Source organism: Myotis daubentonii, chromosome 1, assembly GCF_963259705.1.
Source record: "Myotis daubentonii chromosome 1, mMyoDau2.1, whole genome shotgun sequence".
NCBI lineage: Eukaryota > Metazoa > Chordata > Mammalia > Chiroptera > Vespertilionidae > Myotis > Myotis daubentonii.
The window spans coordinates 70,285,577-70,312,857 of record NC_081840.1 but is presented as its reverse complement, the minus strand read 5'-3'; the positions used below and the strand labels follow the sequence as shown (position 1 = coordinate 70,312,857).

Here is a 27,281-nt window from a genome sequence, read left to right as displayed (position 1 = left end):
AGGCCGGAAAATCAGCAATAATTGATGGTGAAAAACTAGGAGGAAACTCAGATTCCTTCTCACTTATTGCCTTGGTTTAAAAAAAAAAAAAGAAAAAGAAAAAGGATGTGTAGGGGGCAAAGTAAATGATACTGCTGTAACCTCTTTACTTTAAAAAAGAGGATTTCCCCCCACCCAAGATAAAGAAAGCAGGCAGAGCAGGCAGCAGGCAAATGTGAAACCCACCGCGAGCGTGGGAGACAGAGTGGATGAAGAGGCCGGTGGAGGAGGCGCCCCTTGCCAGGGAAGCCCAGCGGAGGGCCCCAAACCTACCTGCAGGCCGGATCCCCATGTGTTGCTGACCATCCAACACAAAGCTCCCCATGGGCTGGCCTTCTGGGCTATACGCTGCTCCTTGGCTCACTGAAGGATCAAGAAGAAAACCTGATTGTGGTCATTCGAGGACACAGAGGAGAAAGAAGAAAAGACATACCAAACAATCAGCAATTGTTCCCTGAAACGTTACAGCAACAAGGTGGTTGGCGCTCTAAAAGGGGGCGTGATCTACAGGTGCATTTCTACGACTGAGCTAAGGTGAGTGAGTAGCTTTAATAACCATTCTGGAGGAAAGACCTCGCCTGCCAGTTTAACAGGTGAGTCCTCCTCTTTACTTATGTCTCAATTAGGGGAAGTAGGGTAGGGAAGTTTAGGGTATCCAATATATAAATATCTCAACATGCTATCGAGTAAGATTTTGTGATTCTGCCACCTCTGGTTGGCAAATAAAAATTTTTACATCACCCACCAACATTTGAAATTCAAGCACAATTTTACAAGGTTAAACAGACTGGATTGAACATTTCTTCTTTTTTTTTTTTTTTTTTACCCATGCTAAAGAAAAATGTAAACATAGTAAATATAATATTTCAATTATTTTTTATTCTTCTGCAACAGGCCCCTGGCCTCCACTGGTGGGAGGATTGAGGTGTTACTGGGGAAATTGTGCCAAAGGAAATAAGTTGTCTTAAATTCTTTAAACTGAGGCCACAGTTTAAATCTCCGTCAAGTTTAACACCCTTGTTAGTGACAAGAGTCATCACCGCATGGCAAATAGATTTTTCCTACAGAAAAATCTCCTTTCAGGGCCCCACAACTCAGTAAACTACTTCAAATGCAGAGGAGTTCACAGGTATGGCTCTGCCAGTACCTTATAATAATTGCTTCAGAGAATCTGAGAGATGCTGTGAGAAAAACTCACACGTACTTTAGTGGAATGGATGTGAAGCATTTTAAACAAAGGTAATAATCTTTTAATAAAAAACATAATGCTGGCAATGCAGACTTCAGGCTTTGATAGGATATTATGAATAGTCAAAGCCAGTGAATGGATACAATGCGTTTAACAGGGGATGCTCCAAGAGTGAAAGCAACATGTACACCAAGGGATTGTGGGTAACAAGAAAATGAGAGTGTGCTAATGATTGGATGCAGACAAGCAATGAGTCATTCAGAGCTCACAGTCAAACAAACTGCTTGTGGCACTAATGCTTGTGCCCAATTACCAATTCAGGAGGAAAATAAAAAGCAGTTTCAGTAGAGTCAGGGTGGGAAATCTCCAATTAGCGCCAATTAGTGAAGTTGCTTCCTAGAATGGAATTCTGGGGACAGTAAAAAAAAAAAAAAAAGAAAGAAACCTCTCCAGAATGCCTGATGGAAGCACTTGAGCACTTATATACCAGGTGATGAAACTCCTGACATATAGGTTGGTGAGGGTTTGTGCCTGTGGGGTGTGAATATAGATACTAGCTGGAACTTGCCTGCTCGATTTGACTGGTCGATCATTGGCTGTACTATTCTTCTTCTGGCATTAATAAACCTGAAATAAAACAGAGAGACCGGTCATCAGATGCAAGGTCTGTGCTCCGTGAACACCTTTGCACCAACACTGCGGGGAATATGATCCAGTCGGACATCTACTGAAAATGATCGTTGTCAGTCAAAGGCAATTTTCTCTTTCCCTGTTCAAAAACAGTTGACTGGCTCATCTCTCCCGTCTTCTTATAACCAACTGGAGGCTGGCTGGCAAACATGGCACAGGCGGGGAGAAGTGTATCCCCGAGAAAGCTTTTCTTCCTTTGCAATTGTGCTTCTGCTTCTCGCACAGGTCGGGATCTGGTTAAAGTTCGCAGGCTGGGAGATTTTCCCCTTCGCCTGCAGTCCCCAGCGCGGGGAGACCCAGCTTCCCCCTTGCAGCTGGTCATAAATGGAGACCAGGCTCTGGCACTCTGCTTTCACAAGGTATTGTTAGGTCAGCAAAGCCATCAATTAGGCTGTCTGAAGTTTTATCACCAACACAGCAGTAATAAGTGCTGGCCAGAAAGACTTCTGCTCTTCGGCAACTCCTGCAGTTTAAGCCTGTAAAGTTAGGGGTCATTTAGAGGTCAGTGCCAGCTGGGGGCGGCCTTTCCAGTCTAAGCGGGGACACCCAGGGCAGGGATAAGGTAACTGCCAACCATAAACCCAGCCACCTTTCAACCCACTAGAAAGGCAGAGCCTCAGGTACACATGGTTGAGATTAGAGCCCGAGAAACGTTTTCAAATCAGGTGGTGGCTGAATCACAGGAATGTGGAGGAGCAGTTATTTCGTCTCGGAGCCTGGATCTAATTTTGTTGGAAATCCAAAAATAAGTGCCTACTTCATGTTACTTTAATGTTTAATAATGCCCATCAAATATTCATGTACAAAGAGAGTAAGATGATAAGAAATCTCCTTTATTTCTCTAAATTTAATAAAAACAAAACAATTTCCCACCATTTGTGAGTTACCCTTGTCCCTGTGCATTTAATGATGAGCGTTCCCCACACATCTGAGCTGATGCACAGGATTCATCGGCCGTGCATTTTGGGGGGTGCTTGAAGGGAGGGGGGATGCCTAGCATTTAGCTAGCTGTCCCTTAAAAATATACTCATTTATAACATGTCCCAATATTTCCAGTGTCAAATCTTAAGTGCACAGGGACTTAATGATTAATGGTTCTGCATGGGGCCACAGGCAGGAACTGAAAATTCGTTCTTTGAAATTAGCAAAATAAATAAATACATAAAATAAAAAATAAAAAAATTCTGGGGCACGTTTTGCAGCTCTGCGTTCGCGTTCCTGCGGAGATGAAGTCCCTAGCCGAAGTCCCTTCTGAAGACCAGCAGCCCACACTCTCTCAGGCCTCCTGTGAGCACTCCAGTGGGAATACAATTAGGCCCGAGAAGAATAGCTGCAAGGAAACCAAAGGAGTCTTTTGCATATGGTGTTTGTTTGCAAAACAATGAACTTCTTTATTACTTAAGAGAGTATGGAGCTCACTTGTCAAAAATGTTACACCCCTGCAGGTTTGGGGAAGAAAGTGACAGGCTAGGAGAGGTGAGAACAAAAGGGAAGTCCTAGCTGCGTATTTCTTCCCACCTGGCACCAGACATGTTGCTCAGCTAGATCACAGAGCCTTCCAGAACTATCCCTCCAATCAGAAAAGGAACTTAATTATCCACTCTTTCCTTACTGTTTTTACTGGGACCAAGGAGGTCTGCCCTGAGATTTCCACCCCCAGGAGCTCTTTTTATCAGCTCAGGTTAGGGCCCAGTGAGGTGCTGGGGAGAGGGGCAAACCTTTTCTCTCCTCCTTGAAGTTTCTAATGGAGGACACACATGGCAGGGGTTTCACCTCGTTTTATGGGCTACTAATCCTGGTTTTGTTTTTTCCTATAGGCCAACTCTTTAGGTAAAACGAATTGCTATTTTTTCCCTTTTTAATTTCACCCTTTTGCTCTTTTATTATTTACATCTGGAGGTTGTTCCCTTATTTATGTCTTTCTCTCCAGTTCCCCCAAACACTCCCTTACTCACAGAGCTGCAAGGCATCATGGTTCTTAGTTCTCAGCAGGAGAACTCCACACTGTCTTCAAACAAATAATTACAGGGAAGGTTAGAGGTTCACGCAAAGGTCATTTCTTTGGATACTCCTCAGAATGTTTACATTAGTAAAAACGGGGTCCTCTCAAAGGGTTGTTCCATGGGGGACACACAACAATGCAAAACATTAAAAAAGCATTCTGCGTGCTAGCAGGTCTTTATAGAAGCGCTGAACTTGGAAATGCCACTCCAGTGTTCCATTTTCAACTAGTTACCATGGTGTGGGCCGATGTTCACTAGCAGTTATGGCGATGGCCTTTCTTTGTCCAGCTCTACTCAACAAACATGCATAGAGGCCTCTGAAGGTTTTCTCCGGATCCTTTTACAAAGGGTCATAGAGATTTTGCTTTTTTCACTTGGGCTCCATTTGGCTTCTCTGAATTTTTGTTCTCAAACAATGTTTTTACTCCATCGTGCTGCATCTTGCCAGATTCATAACTCTACCACATTCTTTTAAATCACACAGAATTTTAAAAACATATGGGCCCCAATTTTTCAGAAATCTCTTGATGTACAACTCCTGCCAATTGTCAACTCCCCTGATCTTGGGATGTCTTATAAACGTCATAGATGTTATTATTAAAATTAATTAATGAGCTGTCCGTATGAACATTTTAACAGTAAGAAATGAAATTACCCCACTTTGCTCATGATCCATAGACCACTCTTAAAAAAACACACCCATGCACATATAAAATGGAACAATTTAATTATAGATTAAAAATAAAATTAGGAGTAATTTTTTTCTTTAATATCACTGTGATGAAATTTCCAAATGTAGTCTTCCCCAAAATTATAGGACCTGAATTTTTTTTCCAAGTCTTCTGATCTATATTTTAAAGTGAATGTATTTAGCGCTCAAGCAGTAAGCAGAATATAACAACTTTTGATTTTACTGAGATTTTAAAAAGCCTAAGTTGAAAATCAACTGATCTTCAATCTTTCAAGGTCCAAGCTCCATTCATATGGAAAAACACAACTCAATGGTTCAAAGACAGAAAACAAGATGTCTTAAAAAGGCTCAAAAGGTTTCTTGAATATTAAATGGGTCTTACAAAATAACATTTTGATGAGTTAAGTGTAAATGAATCAGACACATATGGATTAAGTTATCCTAGAATTTCACACGGGTTTAAAAAATAAGGGGAAAAGAGGGTCTTGGCAAAAACATTTTGGACTTTGCCAAACCCAAAACATTTGAAAAATTGCTGAAGACATCCAACTAACCAACATGCAGCAAGCTGCACCCAACTTTAATGAAAACCCCCAAAGTTATTTCCAATCCAAAGACTGTTAGGTTTTTCATCTGTATCTGATATAAAAAAAAAAAAGTTTCTAAGTCATAATGTCATCCCGAAATGATTTTGAAGTTATATAATATACGCCTCTATTGGTACAAACAATTTAACCCAGAATTACAAAGTCTTCTTAGATATTAAATAGCTCTAAAAACATGCTGAGGTTTGTGCAACTTGCGTGTAAAACGTGCCGAATATGATAAATGCCATAAATAAAATGTGCTAGTAAGTCTAGTGCCTTATCCAGATTTCACTTAGAAAAAAATTTCATTAGCCACATTGTGACTTTTTTTAAGGGCTAGAGATAATTCCATTAGTGCCTCCTTAGGGAATGAGTACCCTAAAGTGCACGAGTTCCATTGATTTGTATTGAACACAAAGTTCGTATCCAGGCTCACACAAAGGCTCTGGAGAGTACCTACTGATACCATTGACTTTCTAACTAAGTTTTACTAAAATAGAAAATGCAATCGCTTGTGGGACCCTTAAAAAGAATACACTACGACTGTTATGTTAAAAATAATTATAGAAATACATTTAATGACTTTCCAAGAATCACAGGGCCTTTTTGAGTCAACTTGGAGAGATGAAAAAAGAATATTCTTAAAAAGAATAAACCCAAGATAGAAAAATATTGTTAAAATCTCATCTTGTTGTCTTGCTGGAGAGATATCTTCTAGAGACCTCCCTCTATCCCCACCTTAACCCCCACCCCCACCCCCGCCCAAAAGCCAAACTTTTCAGCTTGCATACTTTTCTGCAACTGAAATCTCACCATCTTGATTTTTCTTTTAAAGGCTTTTCACTCCAAAGCCTATTTCAGATTGATAGAAATAGGCTTAGGTGTCGTTCCTGATTGTTGGTTGATTTCTTTTCTTTCTTTTTCCTCCCTTCTTTTTAAATGGTTGATAAATCCCCTTTTTCTGGTTCACTAACTTCATGCCACACCTTTAGGCGGCATTCCTTATGTTAGAAAGTGAGGCCTCCATGGAGTCACCTGGAAACCAGCCAGCCCTGAACACTGAGAAGGAAGCAAGACTCCTGGAATTGAAGCTTTTGCATGGATTGGTCTGGTCTAGGAAGGGGGCTGGCTTGTCGAAGAGGGATCAGATCAACTTGGAGGAAGTGTTGTAGGCAGCGTGGGACTGGGGACCTGTTAAAAAATGAAAAATTTCTACTTCCCCACCTTCCTCAGCCAGGGCTCCTCAGGGAAGGTGCTTATCCACAGAATTTGCTACTCCTTGGTGCTGAAACAATGAAGCCTCAACCAAGCCAGTTATCAAGTTTCTTTCTTTTTTTTTCTTACTTTGAAAAAAAACAAGCAAACAAAACAAAACAAAAACAAACCCAGCTAGTCTTTTCTGTGCTGTGTTATGGTCAAGAGGGGGAAGGCAGAGGTGGGTGGGTGGGAAGAGATCAACCAAAGAACTTGTATGCATATATGCATGACCCATGGACACAGACAATAGTGTGGTGAAGGCCTGGGGCGGGGGCTAGAAGGGGTCAAAGGGGAAAAGAAGGGGACATATGCAATACTTTCAATAATAATGATTTTAAAAGAGTGGGGTTTTCTCAGTAAGATACATTAAATTGATTAAATCAATGTATTAAGCAGGTTTACCTTTAACCATGTACTCAGGCACACAAATGATTGAGTCTTGTTGCAAACATAAATTTTTCACTGGTGGCCAGACAGTAGGTATTTTCTCGCAGACAACAGTGAGCACAGTAAGGTAAATGAAATTCGTGGGTTACTTAGGGACACGTTCATGGTTCATAACTAATTTCCATGAGCTACAGGTTAATTAATAACTTGATAGGTATCAGATTTGTCCACAACTCGAAAGACAAATGAACTAATACTCATACATTTACAATATGAAAACATGATATTAATCTGGAATCACAAACCTTTTGTAGCTTTATGAATATGCCTTGAGTACTGGAGTGTCCATGTTGACATAAAAGGCTCTGGGCAAAATGATCAAGTAGGTGCTGGTTATCTTTAGTGACCTTCTACAGTGTTCTTTCAAAATTCTTTCTTGTATCTAATTTTTCCCTAAAGTTCCACAGGTTCACCTAGGTTCACCCCACTTTGAGTAAACCCTTCTCAGTCACTATTTCATATTCCAGACTTCTCCAAAGAGCAAAGTGATAAAGAACATGGACTCATATTCTTTGCCCTTTTCTGGCTGTGTGACCATGGGCAAGTCTACTTAACCTTCAAAGCCTTGGTTTGTTTCCTATCTATAAACTGGAGCAATAATTGGGCCCAAATTGTTTTGAGGATTAAAGCAAGTATTATATGTAAAATCCTTGGCACAGTGCCTGGCACATAGAAAGAGCTCACGGAATGTTAGCTTATACTCAAAATGCACTCAGTCCATACCCTTCCTAAAGAGCTCTGTTCTGTTATAGGTAATAATTAAGACTAGGTGACCTTTGTGGCTCAGTTGGTTGGGCATCATCTTGTGCACCTAAAGGTAGCAGGTTCAATGCCCAGTTAGAGCATGTGCCCAGGTTGCAGGTTCTGTCCCAGACTATACAGGAGGCAATTAGTGTTTCTCTCTCACTATAATGTTTCTCTCTCTTTCCCTTCTGCTCTCTCTCAAGTCAAAATATCCTATATAATAAAAGCCTAATATGCAAATTTACTAAATGGCAGAATGACCGGTCAGTGGGGGATGGGCCTGATGAGCAGGCGGTGCCAGGCCAGCCAAGGTGGGTGCCAGCGGGCAGAGGGAGGGGATAGCGATGGGGGGGGTGTGGTGACCAGCGGCAGTGGAGGGGCAATTGGAGGGCGGGGTTGGCTGCTCGTTGGCTGGTGCCATCCACCAATCATCCCACTGGTCGCTTCCTGCAGAGGGAGGCCAGACTTGGCTTAGGCCCACTCCCCACAGTCAGAAATCTCCCAAGGGCTCCCGGTCTGCAAGAGGGCGCAGGCCAGGCTGAGGGACCTCCCCCACCCCCACCCCTCATGCCCCCCCCCCCACACCCAGTACACAAATTTTCATGCACCAGGCCTCTAATTATATATACAGTCTTTAATAAAAAAAAAAACTAGTAGGTGGGTGGCTAGTAAACCAACCCATGCTGAGTTGATAAAATGGTAATAATCTGTTGTACCCCAACGGGTAGCATGTGTCCACCTGGCAGGGTCTTTCCAGAGATCCCAGCCAATCTGAATGTATAATGCCACAGTGGGGATGACTTCAGACACTAGAGCAAGCATCTGCTAGGGGCTAGGTAGTACGGCGAGCTACTGGAATCACACAGTCTCTTAATGGTTCTCTAGATCCCCATGGACCAGCCACACCAACCTCACCCTGATCTTGTTAGAACTGCAGAAATACTGTAGTCCCTACCCTGGCGCTGCTGATCTGAACTACATGTTAAAAGACCCCCAAGTGATCTGTGCACATTTATGTTTGAAGGTCCTGCTCGAGATCACATACCAAATAGATGATCTAGCACGTTGCCCAGGAATAAGAAGTTGCAAAGATCAAGTTTTACCTGTGAACCTTAGCTACGAAGATGTACGCATTATTGTCTTTGGTTATCTTGGATCTAAACAGTCTTTTAATCACTTGCCTTGGGCGACAAACAATTTGTAATAATTTAATTCATTTCATTCCATCTGTACCTCCTAAGAAAAAGTTGGGCCAATAAGCCAATAACATGTTTTTATGAAATTTGTTATCTCTCAGGAATAGATAGGAGGAAGATGGTAGAGTTTCCTTTTTATTTTATGTAACTTGTGCTGCTTGAGTTTTAATAGTAAGTATGATTATTTTTATAATTAAAACAATTTTAAAGGCGACCTGGAGAATTTGGCATCTTATTTGAGTAAGGTTTATATGGCCAAAAGTAGACTTTTTAATAAGGGTATCGGAGAAATTTCCTCTAAGACAGAAAATTACCTTTTATTTCCTTTACAATACTGAGCCACAAAGCCCACTATTCTCTAAGTATAATCTCACCTGATGACATGTAACACAATGTCCCAGCGGGTTGTGATGTTGAAGTCCTGCTACTCTTACAGAATTGCCATCAGATTATTCATATGTGGCTATTTATCATGCACTATAAAAGTAATCTTTCAAAGCTCCTTGAAAGTGAGGGAGGAGAAAACACACACACTTCCTTAGCTATTCATATCTAGGATCTATCCTCTTCAAGATAAAATACTAAGTCAATAGACATAAGCTGTAGTATATTACCTCATCCTATACATGATTTATTGCAGATGGAAATCAACTTGAAAATGAATTACTTTGAAAGTTTTACTCCTGACATTAAAATTCCAGATCTTTATACCTACACACCTTGTAGTGCTTCTGAAAACAACTCTTTGCGGACACGGAAGATGCACCTACAACTTTATTGAACTCTCTCAGCCTAAAAAGCAGGAGCAATCATTTTTGAAATTACCAACACCCATTGCCTGCTCATTCACCTGAACGCTATAGCCTGACTGGGCTTTGGAAAATCAACCAGTCACCTAGCATCAGTGAAGTCCATTTTAGCCAGTTCTCATTATGTTCTTAGCCATTTACTAATTCAAGCTAAGAGGAGAAGATCCTGACAAATCTAGTATCTTTTTAGCTCTTATGATCACCTTTGATTGAAGCATTAATTTTCTATCCCACTTCTCAGTGGAAACCACCTCCGCATTAACTTGCCAAAAATGCACCAAGCTGTTTAGCGATTGCGTATTAGACATGTTTGAGGAGATCAAGGTGCACTCGCATGCCCTGTGCTATGGATCTCTCTCTGATTAGCTTGTCATCTGCTCGGAAGAAGATGTAGGCTGATTCTCCCATACAGTCTAGCGGGCCAGCTGTTAGCTGCCTGTCAAGCCCTCAAGTGGACAAGTAGTCCAGGAGCAAAAATGTCACTCCTTTGATCTGGCGAGGAGCAGCTGCTGATTTATAGAGGAGGACTTTGTTCTTCCGTTCTATTTTACTTTCTTTCCTAAGGCAGAACCACAAAATCCAGGAGAAAAAAAAAGTGCCGTTCCCAGCAACATCAACAAGCTCTGACAACTGCAACAGGGTTTTTCTTGGCCCTAACAAAGCTCTCAGGCATCTCCTTTGACGCTCACCTTTCCCCCTCCCCAACCCCCCGCCCCCCCCCCCCCACACACACCATTTTTTGCAATGCGGTAGTTATTGTTTAATTCAGCTTCTGTAAATGGAATGGACTGTGGCCAGCAAGCCTGGGGCATAAACACACCTGTATGAAAGGAGCCTTATTGTAGCAACCATCCACAAGCAGGCTCGCATGAACCACGCGTTCCTGGGTTCAGAAAGAATGCTCCATTTTTCCTGACAGCAAATTTTACACTAAGTGAGTTTCTATTTTTAATGCCACCAACCTATGGTGACCACATTTGAACTGTTTCCTCTCCAGAGGCATCCCACTCTTTAAATCAAGGAGAAAAAAGGATTAGATTCTTTTCATCTGTGAGCAAACAGATCCATCAAAAATGTTTATCCACTGTCTATAATATCAATCAGTAAGTGCTGAATTAAACAGCCAGAAAGGCTTTAGCAAATGCAATATCAAAGATGCCATAATGTTGATTTCATTACCACCGATTTATACTGACATCGGCTTCCCTGAGCAATATATAAGAGAAAAAAAAACCAACAACAAAATCTACGTAAGCCATATGCACTGTCTTGTTAAGAATTAAAATGATTTCAACCACATGATCCTGTTCTCAATGAATAAATCTGTCAGGACAGAGATGCCCTGTCAGCCAAGTGGAGCATGAAACAATGTGGCCTTGAGATAAACTGTGAGAAGTCATCAGCCATATGTATATACATACATGTATGTATGTGTGTACACACACAAACACACATGAGCGCTCACACATATATGTATACACATGTGTGTATAGGCACGCATACGTACATGTGTACACACACACACACACACATACACACACACACCAGGTGATCAACTTTGCCAGAGATTAACCCTTGGCTAAGTTTTCTGTGCAGTGATTGAAAGGAAGAGTAAGAAAAAGGTATCAACTCTAGGATATTTAGACATATTACCACACAGGTCAAAGACGGGAATTTCATGGGTGGTGGGAATGCTAAAAGCAAAGGAGAAAAGAACAGTTGCTAAAAATCCTTGCTTCCACTCCATCATACCATGTTCTAGTGCAGGGGTCCTCAAACTTTTTAAACAGGGGGCCAGTTCACTGTCCCTCAGACCGTTGGAGGGCCGGACTATAGTTTAAAAAAAAAACAACTATGAACAAATTCCTATGCACACTGCACATATCTTATTTTGAAGTAAAAAAACAAAACGGGAACGAATACAATATTTGTATTTGCATGTGGCCTGCGGGCTGTAGTTTGAGGACCCCTGTTCTAGTGTTTACTCCCTTCTTTCCTTTCACACTTCCCCAGGGGAATAGAGATCGTTCTCAGCCTTATTTCTTGCTTTAGCCTATGTCCCCCTTTAGTCCGTCACAAGTTACTAAGCACCCACCTCCTCTCCATTCAGAGAATTGTACTAGCAGATGCTTTCTCCGGTGTGTGTGTGTGTGTGTGTGTGTGTGTGTGTGTGTGTGTGCATAACCCAGTGAGAGACTGGGTTCTGGAGGGGACAGAATGAGTAGTAGGCAGGGAAAGAAAAGTGTAGAGAAGCAGTGATTATGGAAGGCTTATTTTCATCCTTTTCAGTCCAAAAAATCAGAATAAATGATTTTTAATGTTCATAGTATTCTGTGCATATAAGTCTTCACATCCTACACTTAGCAAAAGATAAGTTTAACAATAAAAATTTGACAAGAGAATACATAATAAGAAATTATATACAACACATAAATATATAATTATATGACACACTCTCTCTCTATATATATTAAGTATATATATATATAAATTTTGCAAAGGCAGTCTATGCTTTTACAGATTTTCACTCTTACACCCAGAGAAACAAATTAAAAAGCCAGACTGGAGAAAACATAATAATTATAAAACAACAGAGTCCACACTCAGTAAATAAGTGTGATCGGGTCAATGAAAGAAGTCAGATGGAAGCTGATCACCAATTCTTGGCGGAGGACCCAGATTGAAAGAGGACAGGTTACCGGGAGGACGGACGTAAGGGGATGGCACGTGAGAAGACACCAGGGCCCATTTCCACAAGGGAGGGCGAAGAAGCTGAGTTTAGACTGGCTCCTGGTTTGGGGCTGGAAAACATGGCTACGGTTAATAGACAAGCTGGTGGAGTGCTCCCCCCCACAGCTCTATGGAGATATAACTGATATTTAATGCTGTGGAAGTTTAAAGCATTCAACATGTGGATTTGATACTTATTTTGCAAAATGATTGCCACTGTCACATTAGCTAAAACCTCCATCATGTCATGCAATTACAGTTCTTTCTTGTGATGAGAACATTTAAGATCTATTCTCTTAGCAACTTTCAAATATATAATACTCTGATGCAGGCTCCTGAGTGACAAACTGAACCCCTAAGGTTCCTGAATGGTCACATGATAAAGTAAAACATGGTGCTGAGGAAGGTCTAGTCCAAGAGCCACCAAAGGATGAACTGATGAGAAGCTATACACTGAGAAGGTAGAAGAGGGGAAGGAAATGAGCTCTCATGAAGGCGGCAGAAATGAAAAGGTGGGGCATTTGGCTTGGGGAACGGCTGATGAATTGTGCTTACTTCACAAAGAAGGAACACAAATGTAAAACGTATAACCGAGGATCCACCTGAGCATCTACGCGTGGTATGCTACCGTATACAGTGGATGGAGACTGACACTGATAAAGAATTTCTATTTGATGCGTTTAGGAGAGGGAAGCGATTTTCCAAATATTTCCTTTGCGTTGACAGTGGAACTTCAGGCTGAGACGGTGTACAGGCAACTCAAGAGACAGTACGAGAGAAGAGTGAGAGGTTGGAAAGAAGCGACTTTAACTCCAAAACCCCCTAGTTTCATCAAAACTCCAAAACTAGATGCATATTCCAGAGCTGTGGCAACAATTATGACACACTGCTTGGCTACTTCCAAAAAAACAATTACTCCTCTTCATACAGCTTCTGGCTTTTACAGAGACCCCCATCCAACAATGGCTGGCCATGCCAATTCTCAGTGAAAGTCTCTGTGATCTCGGTCTTATTTCTATCAGATCCAGTTGGCTTTCTCCTTTACTTCTGAGATAATAGGTGTGACTTGATGTAGAGGGTGATGATAACATACCTGTCATTCTGGAAACTGCTACACTAAAACTTGGGTTCCACTCCATACTTAACAATGAAATGTATTCCAGAGTTTCAAACACCGGGTACAGGAAAATACATACAGGAGACGGTATGTTTTACGCAACATAACACAATCCAGGGTGGGTTTTTCTCTAGGTAGTGACAACTAATTTAGAAGAGAACTGATAGGACTGCCTATTCCATTTTAAAGGGACTCCATTAAGTGTGATGGCTTCCAAATTGTGTCCTCCTTTCAAAACATATTTTTCTTTTTAAATGGGCTTTTAAGGTGAAAAATATGGCACTTCCCCCAAAATGGTGTGGAAACAAATGGTTCTCAAGTCTCTATTCTTCAACTCAGGCCCAGCCTCCCCAAGGCCAGCCTCTGAAGCCACGAGGTGTTTGGCCGGAAGGGGTGTGCGTGTGAGTGTCCTGGAGGCCCTTCCATTTGCCTGTGGGGCTCCTTTCTCTCAAGCAGCAGGGAGGCTCCCAAGCCCAGCGAGGAGGCGGCCGCAGGGTTTGCACGCCCGCTCTTAGCCTTCTTTCCATCCTCCTGCTGGTTGAAAAGAAAGGACGTGGCAGAGGACACATGCAGGTGGTGGCAACCTTCTCGGGGCCCTTCCTCAATACCACTGCTTTCTCTAACGTGTAGCCTGGTCTCCTGTTCGTTCGAGAGGCTGAGATTTTAGCACTTTTAAAGGGAACCATACGTGAGAAATCTCCTAGGTGTTAAACTTTAGAGTGGCTTCAACCCAAAATATGACAAAATGAGATGAAAACACAGAAAGTCAAGTAATATTAAGAAAAAGATCCAACAAACAAAATATCATACATATGCATTTATATCATAGTCTTTCTATTTAAACCAAATGTCATTTAACCAGTTTTTACTGGCATCTAGTATAGGTGCCAAGGGGGGAGGGGAGGTAGAATCAGAGAGCTAAAAATTTTCTAAGTCACTTCAAATAAACTATAGTTCTCAGAGCAATGCATCTAACAAAAATCTTTTAAAAATGTTATTATAACATATCCCATTATGTCGAGAAGCAAAACAGAAAATCTATTCGTGAACATATGACTTAACGTCCTCACATTTATGATGTTCAAACACCCAATACCAAATTCCAAATAAGATTTCCTGACTGCCTTTTCTTAATATCAAATGAAACCTCTTTTCCTTTGACTTGACAGCCAGGTAGCATCTGTACCTTCTCCAGAGATGTCATATGCAGTCTTTCCAATGTGGCGGTATTATTACCTACAAAATTTTTAGCATCATCCCGTAATCATAAAAGATATAAAATATATCTTTATAAATCACAAGAGACTCAGTGAGCCAGCAGTTATGCCACAACTGCTTCAGAGGGTTAGTTAGTGCATTTCCCCCCCCCCCCCCGATTTGCAGAGGAATAAAGACATCAACTTTTGACTGACATTCCACATGAAGCTAAAAGCTCCAACAGACAAAGAAGCAAACACACTGTACTGCAAGTTGAAAAAAAATTTAGATCAGATTCATATTTCACATCTATCCGAATTAAGTGGTTTAACTTAACCATTAGAACTAGAAATGATGGCATATTTAAATTATCTTCATTTTCACAGTACAGATAAAGTAACGTCATCATCTCCCAACAAATAATTTAAGTTAGAACTTGGTTTAACTGCCTCAGATTCTTACCTTGGAGACAGGTAATGTACAAATACACAAAAAGGTGCCTGGTCGGTGTGGTTCAGTGGTTGAGTATCGACCTATGAACCAGAAGGTCACGATTCAAGCCCCCTGGTCGGGGCACTTGCCTGGGTTGCTGGGCTTGGTCCCCAGTGCGGGCATGCAAGAGGCAGCCAATCAGTGATTCTCTCTCATCATTGATGTTTCTATCTCTCTCTCCCTCACCCTTCCTCTCTGAAATCAACAAAAATATTTAAAAACAAACAAACAACAAACAGGCAATTGATAAGTGTAAGTTAATATGCTAACGTACTAGGAACACACTATTCCTTCTGTCTTTTCTGGCTTTTCTTCAATGGCCACTTGGTCAATACACCCTTCAGAATTCTTATCCGATATCACTTCTTTGAGATAACGCCCCTGGCCCTGCCATCTGAGGAAGAAGCCCGTCCTCAGCCAGTAGCACCAGGCTAACGTGCCCATCACAGCGCTCAGTCCACACCATGGTCACGATGTACTAGTACTTGTCTAGCTTCCCACCAGCGAGCCTTAGAGAGCAGGGACCGTATCTTAATTCTCTGTTACTGAGATTGTGTCCAGCTTATAGTACATCCTCAGTAAAATGTGTGGTGAAGAAAACCTGAATGAGTGGATGAAAATAGGGTTCCCTGTCTTGGAAATAACGTGGGATTGAGAACAGAAGAGCTCATAGGGATTGTCTTTTCCTTATTTTGCAAGAGGCATAGCTGAATCCCTGATGAAATGATTGTCCCTAGAATCAGGCAGAGCCAAGCTGGAAAATAACTCTGGCTTCCTGGCTCTGGCCTATTTATCTTTGCAGTTAGACACAACTGAAGATACAGACCAAAGGTTCAAGGTCTGAGTTCATCTGAGCATTAGAGATACCAGGCAAATCCTAGGTGCTGAGTCAAGGAAGAGAAGGACTTGACTTAGGAGAAAGTGGGCATCAGACTTTCCCAGGCTGGGAACAGGTGCTGAGTTACACTGGGGCATGGTAAGTCCAGTAGACCAAAGAGGAGAGAGCAAGCTGAGAGTAATGGGAACTGAGTATATAGTTTGCTGATACAATGAAGCATTATGCTGTGTGTGTGTGTGTGTGTGTGTGTGTGTGTGTGTGTTGGGACAGAGAAACAGTGAGTAGGAAGTAAAGGAAGAAAATGTGTGAGATGCAGACAGAAAAGGAGGATAGAAAACTTGCTTTAAATATTTTTTCTTGTATCTTTCTAGGAAAGTTTTTCCCAAATCGTGCCCGGAGGGACACTGCTGTCACTGGGGTAGTAGGTCAGAAATGCAGGGAATCACACGCAGGGAAGCACAATGAAGATGCTTCCTTTGCTGCAAGTTATGCCGCAGCCTGTACTAGGCTAACCTGTGTCAGGAATCTCAAAGAAGGAGCCACGGGATAAATCAGTCCTTAACCCTAGTTATTGAGATGGGGGGAGGGGGCGCACTAGGGTTCCAAGGACTTGAAAACTGAAGCAGCATTCGTTTTGTAACCCAAATTGTATTTTTAAGCCATGGATCAACTTGAAATAGAATTTCCATCTTCAAATTTGCCCAATGTAGACTCAGGTACGGGAAGCATTTGTAGCGCTCTTGTTGTATATCTCACCTGTTCATACGCCACCTCCCACGGTTACTATAAAACCTGGCTACTCCATAGACCTTTGACCCCAAAAATGTTTGCTGGCTGAATGTTCTCTCGAACATGTCTATCTCAAAGGTAATTTGATCATTAGAGAATGATTTTAGGCTGGGATGTTTTCTCCAATCTTTCCTTTTTCTCACTTTCTCAGATTCTCCCACTCAATAAAACATTTTTTAAAAACTATCATTGGGCATTTTGCTATGTGTGCTTATAATTTCTGCTTCAGAATGCAGCTTAGAAACTGAAGACTCATCTTAAATGTAAGATAATTTTTTGTAACACCTTCTGCATTTTTTATTAATCGGAACTGCGATTGTGCTGTGGCCATCTAGGTTAAACATGTCTATTACAGGTGTTAGACATATGTGTATGGAGAGGGAGGGAGGGAGGGAGAAAGAGAGAGAGAAAGGAAGGAGGAGGAGGAGGAGGAGGAGGAGGAGGAGGAGGAGGAGGAGGAGGAGGAGATGGGCAGGATTTAAGGGGAAAAGAAGAGAGAAGGGAAAGAGACAGGAAAAGAGGAAGTGCTCTTGGCTAAAGTACATCAATGCACATCAAATGCTCCTTCCTGCCCTCCCCCATCTACTTTCTTGTTTACAGAGTGTACAAGTGCACATGAGCTTTTACTTGTAACTGTGTTAAACGCCACCCGCCTGCCCCGAACCCCCCGTCTGGGGCTGTGGTCAGCCTGCGCAGGGCCCGGTGCTCTAAGGGACGCTGTCATTCAGGCCCGCAGCACTGCTTCACTCCAGGAGGCAAAAATGACTCAATTGTTGGGCTTATTGACTCCAGGGAGCACAGCTAGTCTATCATTACCACGGAGTGCAAACACCCTGAGCTCTGTTTTGGCCCCCTTAAAATTACTATTTGCTGTGAAGGATTGGCAAAGCAATTCTTAAAATGATGGGGGTGAAAGTCAGGCGAGCGCCATTATGGGCTTTTCCTTCCGTTTCAGCAGAAGCGAGCAGGACGGCCTCGTCCGAGCCTGACCCACTTCTTTAACCTCCTGCTCCCTTTGCTGCATTCACATATACTAACTGGCCGTGTAAGCGCGAGGGGAGCCAAGAACCTCACGGCCGAATCATGGTTCTGTTTTTGTGGGTAACCTCTCCTCGGGTGGAAATTAAACCCCAATAGAAATACATCTCAGGTCCACACAGAATCCAGGAGGAGGAGGAACGCCCCAAACCAAATGCCCAACCACAGTCCCGCAAAGACCACAGCAGCCAGGGAGAGGTCGGCTAAATGCTACACCGGAGGAACTATTTGAAAACCCAAATCAATCCAATTAAGTAAGTTACAAAATTATTTCCCCGTCTCTTATCCACTCCCCTCGGTTCATGCCCACGACGCACTGATGCTGCATAATTGCGCTCAGGATGCTCAGCTCCGAGCCGTAACGAGCTGCCTGTGCACAAAGGCAGCGAAAGCGGTTTCCCCACAGAGCGATCTTCTCAATTATTTATACTTGCAACACTTTCACATAATGGCAGTTTTAAAATCAAACAAACAAAGCAAACCGTGCAATAAAGGAAGGAGACAGGAAGGTGTGAGGCCCTTTCCCTCTCCGTGTTGAACCCCAGGAGGGAGAGGCAGGCCGTGGAGTGTCAGCCGAATCCGTAGACGGAGAAGTCTCCGGGGCCTCGCCACCCGATGACATCAGAGCTTCGCAGGGCCACCTGGGTGAGGGATCAAACAAGCGCCATACCTGCCTGGCTTTGCTCTGTCGTACCCAACTGTATAAAGGGAGGCAAACTTTATTTTTCCCTTTTACAGGTTTGCCTTTGAAAATTCCTAACTAAACAACTTGACCCCATCCTACTCCTAAAAAAAAAAAGGTGCTAAGCTGTCAAAATGATGTCAGTGGAGACAGACAGTGGCCATGTGTGGCCCAGTTGTCCCCAGGCTGGGGAGGGGCTGCCACCGTCTGAGGGACCTGCCTCTGCTCCATCGCTACAACCTTATACACAATAGGGAAGCGGTGCTGCACTACGCAGGGACAGACAACAGAAAACCAAGGGCACGTGTGACAGAAAGGCCACATTCTATCACCGTCTCTAACATTTAACACTGGAGTCTGTTGCGTGAACTGTGTGCTGCTGCCGCCAGCTCTGACTCTGACCTACTCTGCTCCTGGTACCGAGCTCGGTGGCTGCTCAGGTAGATGCTCAATAAACGCTGGCTTGGTGGTTCTAAGTTCACCAATCCACAGATGTGGTTGAGGAGCTTATATTTTAAGAAGTGAACTTTACACCAGATACACATGTAGACCTGCGTGAAATCTACACTTCGTTTCAGATTCTCTATGAAAAAGCGCAGGTTCCGGCCTTTAGGAAGTAGTTACTCACTTTGCTAAAAGAGTTATTTTCCATTAAGTACGTCACCTATCTGCCACTCATAAATCTGTGACAGAAGATATTCATTCACAATGCTAGGGAAACACTGCTTTTAGATCCCATATTAGCCATTTCCAAATAACAAATATGAAGCAACTATTTCTTTAAATTCCTGTAGGGGAAGATTATAAAGACACAGTAAAAGAATAATAGACACCTCAAAATTTGTCTCTTACAATATGCCTGCAGACACACACATTCCATTTACACACACACACACACATACACACACACTTGTTTTTCATAAATGTGACTTGTGACGGGAGACATCTCTTGACTTGTCACTTGGTTAAAGAAAACAACACACCATCCCTTAAGAAGATTCTTCTCCCACCCCCCCCCCCCCGTTTCCCCCCGGCCCAGCACACAGGTACTATTGTGAAAGGTCAGAAGGAAAAAAAATACCCAATGCTGCAAGGAAACAAGGCCATGACCCATAACCCACTGCAGACAGGCTGTGGGTGGGGTCATCAGAGTGAAGAAGTTGGGAATAAGATGGGATCCACTGTCTTGTTTCACACACACCCTCACCCTCACAGGAATCCAACGAACTAAATATCATATTGTGGCCACCTGCTGATTCTGAAAGCTCTTAGCCATCTAGAGCTAGGAATGGACCTCGTTTTGCTAGCTCCTCCCTTTCTTCCTGCCACTCTCACTTCCAAGATCAAAGGGCGTGGTGCTGTGATGGGAGCAGAGGGATTGTGGACCCAGTATAAAACCACACCCTGCTACTTGGCCTCCCAGCAGCCCTTGCTGCCTTCAATACAAAAAAATGATCTCTCTAAGTGTGTGCACGTGTGGTTACAGACTCGACAAAGGAGAGAGGAGAAAGCCCATGGTGGAAAGGAGATTAAAAACACATCCTTGCTGTCGGCAAAGAGAAATCGGAATGAACTTGGATGTATTGCAAAGATGTCCTGCGATGTGCATAACATATTTTTCGAACACACTGGGGCAACGACTAGGGTGTGATTAATCATTGTGTGAAAGAATTGTTCCCTGTTAAGGTCTAGCAGAGAGTTGGGTGGTTTCTGTCTTTTCAAATCCGGGCCAGCGCTGAAGGGACATCTCAGATTCTGTGCATGGACTCCGGTTCGCGGGAAAAGCGCTCCCTCTGGCAGTCAAAACTGATTTAAAGGTCAGTAGATTACGGGTGGAAGTGAGTTGGTTTGGAGAGTAAAACCAAAAGCTGACTGGGGCTGAGAAGGTGTGGCTGTGGTCCCTGGGAGGGCTCCACGGGTGGGAATAGAAGTTGCTATCCGTGGCTTGAGGGCAGTAATATTATACCGCCCTCAATTCCCACATGTGACAGATTCGCAAGAAACCTTAACCTCTATTTTTTTCCAGCTTTCCTCAACCACAGCAACAGACTCATTCTTAGCAGACCAGCCAATTAACCAAGCATTTAAAAAACCCACAAATCTATAGCAGCAGCTTTGCAGGACACAGAGAATCGTTGTTGTAATGAGTTGCTAAATAAGTTGAAACAAGACTCCGGTTGATACAATTCATTTTAAAAATAATCAGAAGAAATGATTCCTTCTTTGGAGCACCCCTGTGTTCGCTTTCATGTTTCAGTTCCCAGCAACCTGGCCTTCAGCTTACCCTTGACTGGTGGCAGATCTGATAAGGGCTGGCACAGATATGCTGCGCCCGGTTTACAATTTGTTTTGCAACATCCCTTCCCAGATACACATAATCCAAGTACAACTTCCTAAAAAAAAAAAAAAAAAAAGTGTTTACTTGTCCTGGGCTCAAGGATTTTTTTTTTTTTCTTCTTAATGTTCCCTCAGGATGCTGGCTTGCAACCTGGAAGAGGCTTGGATTTCAGCTCCAGTCTCCAAGGTATTCTACTGTTCGGGGGGCCATGCGCTGCGAGGGAAGCTCTCTACCTTGCTGATTTAATTAATGGGATTCCTTTCATTATTATGGGGATTTAGTTTCTTCTTGCCTCTCAGTGTTTGGCAACACTGATTTATGTTTTATATTTTGAAGGAAAATTTATTGTTCTTTGACAGCTGAGGCTCGGCAAATCCCTGGCACTGAAGAGACCCCAGGGAGGTGTCGCCGCTGCCCTGCCCACCTGTATGCTGTCATCTCTAGGGCCCCTCCAGAAGTGAGAAGAACCATCAGCTGTGCGAGGCCCGTCCCACGCCTCCGCCCTCTGATAATTACGCCAGCAGGGGCTGGCCCGCTCCCATTTATTTATGAATGGCGGCATTTGTAGGGGGATCGGTAACCGAATCACCGATTCATCTGAGTGAGGCAAACCGTCTGTCCATGAGTCTTTGGACTGGATTTCATCTCTTGACCAAACGGAGCTCACTGAATTACATGGCAGACTGTGTTGTCCTTACTAGGATGATCATGGCTGAGCCCAAATCGGCGCATTTCCTAAATATGAGCACACTTATACGGTCAATAAAGATGTTTGAAATATGTACTAGAGAAAATTTGGCAGGGATGGTTTTATGATGCTACTGGATTACCATGCAAACTCCAAAGTCCAACAAATTCGGACTTGGAGGAAAAGTAAAAAATATTTAGTGAAAACTCTAGAAGACTTGTAGCAAGTTTATATTTTAGGTGAAAAATTTCAGGTATCGGTTCAAGTCAATAATTTTATTATAATCAACATCTCCTTTTCTCAGAGGGCGTCATAATTCACCTCCATTCATCTTACTATAATTAACGTTTATTGAGCGAGGCCATAAACTTAGTGTATATATGTCTCTTCTGATTTGATTCTCACAAAAACCTCCCCAAGCAGGTAAGAGGATCAGCTTTCCCATTTGATGGCTGGGGAAACAGACCTAGCATATCCAATACTGCGCCTCAGGTCACACTGCTCGTGAGTGGCAAGGTGGGCCTGAGGTCTGACTGACTGTGTCCCATGTGAATATGTAGAATGGGCTCCACTTTTTTAAAAAAATATATTTTATTGATTTTTACAGAGAGGAAGGGAGAGGGATAGAGAGCCAGAAACACCGATGAGAGAGAAACATCAATCAGCTGCCTCCTGCACACCCCACACTGGGGATGTGCCCGCAACCAAGGTACATGCCCTTGACCTGAATGGAACCTGGGACCTTTCAGTCCGCAGACCGACGCTCTATCCACTGAGCCAAACCAGTCAGGGCTGGGCTCCACTTTTGAGAGTACATCTATGACAGCGACCAGAAGGAGCCAGGGGGTGAACTGCCTTCCCAGATCTCCATGTTGAATGCCCAGTTCCCATGTTGAACGCCCAGTTCCCAGGACTTCAGAATGTAACCGCATTTGAAGATTAGGTCTTAAAAGGGATAAGTTAAAATGAAGCCATTAAAGGAGGTCTCTAAGGCAATATGACTGGTGTCCTTCTGAGAAGAGGAAGAGGCCCCAGGGATGCGGGCCCACAGGAGAGCAAGCAGTGAGGACACAGAGCAGGCAGCCAGCCATGGGCAATCCAAGGAGAGGGACCTCCAAGGAGACCAAACCTGCCCACACTTTGATCTCAGGCTTCCAGGCTCCATAACCATTAGAAAATGAATCTCTATTGTTTAAGCCACCCCGTCTGTGGTATTTGTTACGGCAGCCCCAGCAGACTAGTGCAGAAGGTAACACAGAAACAGGAGCCAGAGGAAAAGCAGAAGCCAAGCCTTAGATTCAAAAAGATGGTTACCGCCTCTCCCTGACCTCTGGGGACACCCCGCCCTTGGTGGTGTTGGTTCCTGCCAACCCAGCATACACACTGTGTCTAGCCTTTATTTTCCAGGAAAAGTGAGCAAACGTTTTAGAGTGGCAAATAGGACTGCTAAGGCCCCAGAAACACAGTTAGGAGAAGGAAGCAGCTCTATGTGTGAGAACTGCAGTGTTATTCAGAGAAGGGACAAGGGAGAGGGCTGCTGAAACAGGTGGAGATAGTGTTCAGTTATTTGGAGGATCTGCCTGAACATAAGCCACACACACACAGACACACACACAGACACACACACACACAGAAGCACGTGCGCACAGTTGGGAACTAAGACATTAGGAATATTTAGGGTTGCTCTTACTGTCTTAAGAGAGGTCTGCAGCTGAAACATCTCCTGGGAACCAGGGGACACCTTGATAACACCCAGATCACAAGCTCGCTTGGTTCTAAGAGACCCTTATCTGATATTTCCCAGTGATGCAGGAAAATGGAGCCAATTTTTAGACACAACATATAAAACGGAGCCTTGGAAATGACTCGATTTATAGATCAAAACGTTTCACTTATTTAGATTCATAAGCCAATAGGTTCTAAGGAAGAATAAAGAATGAATATAGCCGTAGCTGGTGTGGCCCAGATGGTTAGAGCATTGTCCCGTGAACTTAAGGGTTTCAGGTTTGATTCCCGGTCAAGGAACATACCCAGGATGTGGGATCCATCCCCAGTTGGGGCATGTATGGGAGGCAACTGATAGATGTTTTCATGTCAATGTTTCTCTCTCTCTCTCTCTGAAATCAATCAATCAATAAAAAAAGAGTATGGAAAGTACATGCATGTAATACTATAGTGGCTAGCATTTTCAAAATATTTAAAATCAAGAGATATAGGTATGGGAACGTGGTCTGGCTGGTGGAGCAAAAATAAATTAAAACAAGCCTCACTCTGAACCTGGTTCAACAGGCCCAAGCCAATGTTCTCATTCATCACTTGTGCGGGGTTATATGAAAGCTGTACTTTCGAAATCTGAATTTTTATTCAGACTACCAGGATCCCCAAATTCAGACCATGACTCTACCTTAGAAATTCAGACTTCTTCCATTTTTCCACAAAGGAAGTTCTCAGTAGATTTTTACTTTCAACCAGGAAATACCTGGGGAAAATGTTACCTCGGGCTACCAACGCATCATCGCCCTGAACATAACCTAAAAGGGCTTTGGGTCAATGAAATAAGGGAGCAAGAAAGACTTGAAGAAAATTAACACAATGGTGAGAAGCGCATGCCATAGATGTGGCTAGGGCTTCTTCACATACAAGGGCAGGTTTCAGAGTGGAAGCCTCTCCTCGCTGTCTCACCTCCACCACTGACAATGAAGCCCCTTCCCATTATCCACACGGAACCTTCTCCCTTCGGCCTCCTGATTTTCCTGCTTTACCTCCCGTCTCTTATTAACAGGTTTTGATGATGTGGAGAAATTCTAAAATATGCAATTCTTGATCTTCTTGAACAAATCTATGTTCAGTGTCTGCTGCCCACTTGGCAATGCACCGGAGGCCTTAGGCGAGGCACACAAAAGAAGAAGGTGTGTGAGAGGCCACATTTGCCAAGTAGAAAAAAAAAAGCATTCAATTTGGGATTAATTGCATGCCCTACGAATCTCCTGATTTAATTGGAGAAACAAGACATACACCTATCAACCAATCTGTTAAGTTTTATTTAATGAGAAAAACAGCACAGCTTAATAGAAAGGGCATAGGAGTTAGAGGCCTGGGCTCAAACCCTGGCTATATCAATTACTGTGTGGTCCAGGGCCAGTTCTTTTTTAAAAATATACCTTTTATTGATTTCAAGGAGGAAGGGAGAGGGAGAGAGGGATGGAAATATCAATGATGAGAGAGAATCACTGATCAGCTGCGTCCTGCAGGCCCCCCAGTGGGGATCAAGCTTGCACCAGGGAATGTGCTGGGGACCAGGAATCAAACCATGACCTCCTGGTTCACAGGTCAACCCTCAAGCACTGAGCCACACTAGCCGGGCTGGGCAAGTTCTTTAACCTTCTGTGTCTTCATATGCTCAGCTGTAGAATGAGAGTTAATTACATGACCTACTTCAAAGAGTTGCCCTGAAGATGAAATGTGAAGGACAATTTGTACTGTAAAGGCATCAGAACATCGTCTGAGAATTACAAGGAAAAAATATTGAAATCATTCTAAAATAAACTTCTAACATTTACAATTCTCCAGACACTGCAAGGCATACACAGATGAAGAAGATTCAGTCTTGCTCTCAGAAAGCCTGATGTTGAGCAGTAAAGAGATGACCACACCACCAGATGAAAGAGGCTACATAGCACGAGTGGCCCCAGGCGTACAGAAAGGATGGACACATGGCAGGTGAGAGGGAGAAGAGGTGGGGGCCTTGGGCTTCTCCTTGAAGGATTCTGATTGGTGGAAATGGGAAAGGACAGCAGGATGCGGAGCATACCAGCAAGAGGAAATGACTTAAAGAAATATACACAGAGAGCAAATACTTCCAGCTAAAACACTTAGTAGACAAGGTACTAGATTGCCGTTAGAAGATACATTTGAATCCTGGTTTGCACTTTCTTAGCTATTTGTCCTCTCTGATTCAACATTTCTCATCTGTATAATGGAGAGGATATACATCAAAAATTTATTGTAAACACTAAATATTTAGTCAAATAGCTGACATATTTGAAACAAAATATACTTAGATTATAGTGATTAGAAAAATTCCCAATATCACCAAACAATTTTAATTAGTTTCTAGAAACAAAATATACTTAGATATAGTGATTAGAAAAATTCCCAATATCACCAAACAATTTTAATTAGTTTCTAGATTATGGGTACAGAGGCCCAATCATAACACTCATTTCTGATATCACTTAAACATTGGAGGATGCTCTTCCAAATTTATTTGTGTTATTAACTTACAATTAGGCATCATTTTATCTATGATGTACCACCATTAGAATGTCAATGGAAAAAAGTAATCAGTGAAACAAGTTAAATGTTTGGCTATTTTGTTAAGATTTATCTTTCAGGGTGTTATAGGCACAGATAGGCATGAACACAATAGGTGGGCCTTTGTTCAGAACTCACAAATTACTCATCTAAATATTTAAGCACACGGGATTAAATACTTACTCTAGTCACAGTTCCTTGAAGTCAAGGACAATGGAAGATAAAATACCTATTGTTTGGAGCATGGGTATTAAAACTGGAATAAGAAAAAGGAGAAATAAAGGCTTGAGACTAAGGTTTCCAGTAACACTTAGCAACCTATACATCTCTTCGGTAGCCACCTTTTTTAATTCTCAGAAATCTTAGAACGGTGAGGGTGAGACTGATGCAGAACCTGTTTTGCTGACTAATAACAACAGGTTTGCTGACACTCCTTTAGTTTGAGCATGTGTGGAATGGTGGTTCTAAACACGGATCCCAAATGTGGGCAAAAGCCTCCATACTGACTTTTGGCAGGTGACAATCTCTTATTCTTCATTCTTGCCAAGTGAAGAAAGCAGAAATACAATCTTGACCTATTTTATTCTTAGAAACACCTGATTTTGAAAATTACACGAATCCCTTAATTTTAAAAAAGGGAAACTTCTGCAGCAGTCATGTGGAATCATGTTGTTCTACATCCTTTAGAATGAAACTGATCCATGGGACATACATGGTGGAGGTTCAAAATCAACCAACACGCAGGACTGGGGCGTCATAGAAGAGCCTATCTTCTATTGGAAAAGCACACCTCCAATGCTTCAGAAAAAAATAAAACTCTGTTGTTCAGTTTCAACCCTGAAGAGTCAAGTAGAGTGAGTCAATTTTCTATTCGCTAATCAAAAATGGTACGTAAAGTTCTCTGGGATGCAGCCTTGCAGAATAAAACTGGCAAACCACGCACAATAAATTGGCCATGAGGTGTGTGCCCTCGTGAGAGGTTGTCACCAAGAGAAGATGTCCTGCAGCGCCTGTGAAATATGTAGGACTGACCAGAAGAACTCCATGTCACCCATGGATTCCATCCATCACAGGATCAAAAGAAGTATGCAAAACAGAAAGAGAAATGATCACATGAGTTCTGTTCAAGAGACAGTCACTGGGCCTGTTCTATAAGTCATTAACTCTCTCCCAGACTCAGTTTTCCTGACACTGTGTACTATTTTATGTGGTTTGGAATCATTTCAGGAATTGATTTTCATACCATTTTCAAAGCAAAACACAAACAAGGCTCTTCGTCTCTTACTTTCACGTATGGTGCACACGGTTGCTTTTGCCTCGTTGCCTTTGTCTTTCTACTCTTGACCCAAAGTGGGAAAAAGTTTGGTTCACCCTCTTGGGTTGTTCTCATAGCTCATATTTCAGCA

The 27,281-nt window shown here is 42.7% G+C and overlaps 1 protein-coding gene and 1 long non-coding RNA gene across 9 annotated transcripts in view; one reads left to right on the top strand and one right to left on the bottom strand.

Annotated features, from left to right (window-relative positions):
* The window catches only part of MEIS2 (Meis homeobox 2), a 205,442-nt gene that overhangs the window by 3,792 nt on the left and 174,369 nt on the right, over positions 1 to 27,281 (bottom strand). For 6 of the 8 annotated variants that reach the window (XM_059705233.1, XM_059705207.1, XM_059705242.1 and 3 more), the window contains 2 exons: positions 1,797 to 1,855; positions 313 to 423 (listed from right to left, as the gene is read on the bottom strand). In XM_059705233.1, the coding sequence (XP_059561216.1) occupies positions 313 to 423; positions 1,797 to 1,855 (170 nt within the window). Of the gene's footprint in view, positions 1 to 312; positions 424 to 1,792; positions 1,856 to 27,281 lie in introns of all 8 variants that reach the window. The other 2 variants (XM_059705224.1, XM_059705260.1) reach the window with 1 other exon arrangement.
* Positions 20,044 to 21,583, top strand: LOC132220544 (uncharacterized). Its single transcript, XR_009449813.1, has 3 exons — positions 20,044 to 20,352; positions 21,008 to 21,059; positions 21,233 to 21,583. It is a non-coding gene; the product is annotated as an uncharacterized LOC132220544 (long non-coding RNA).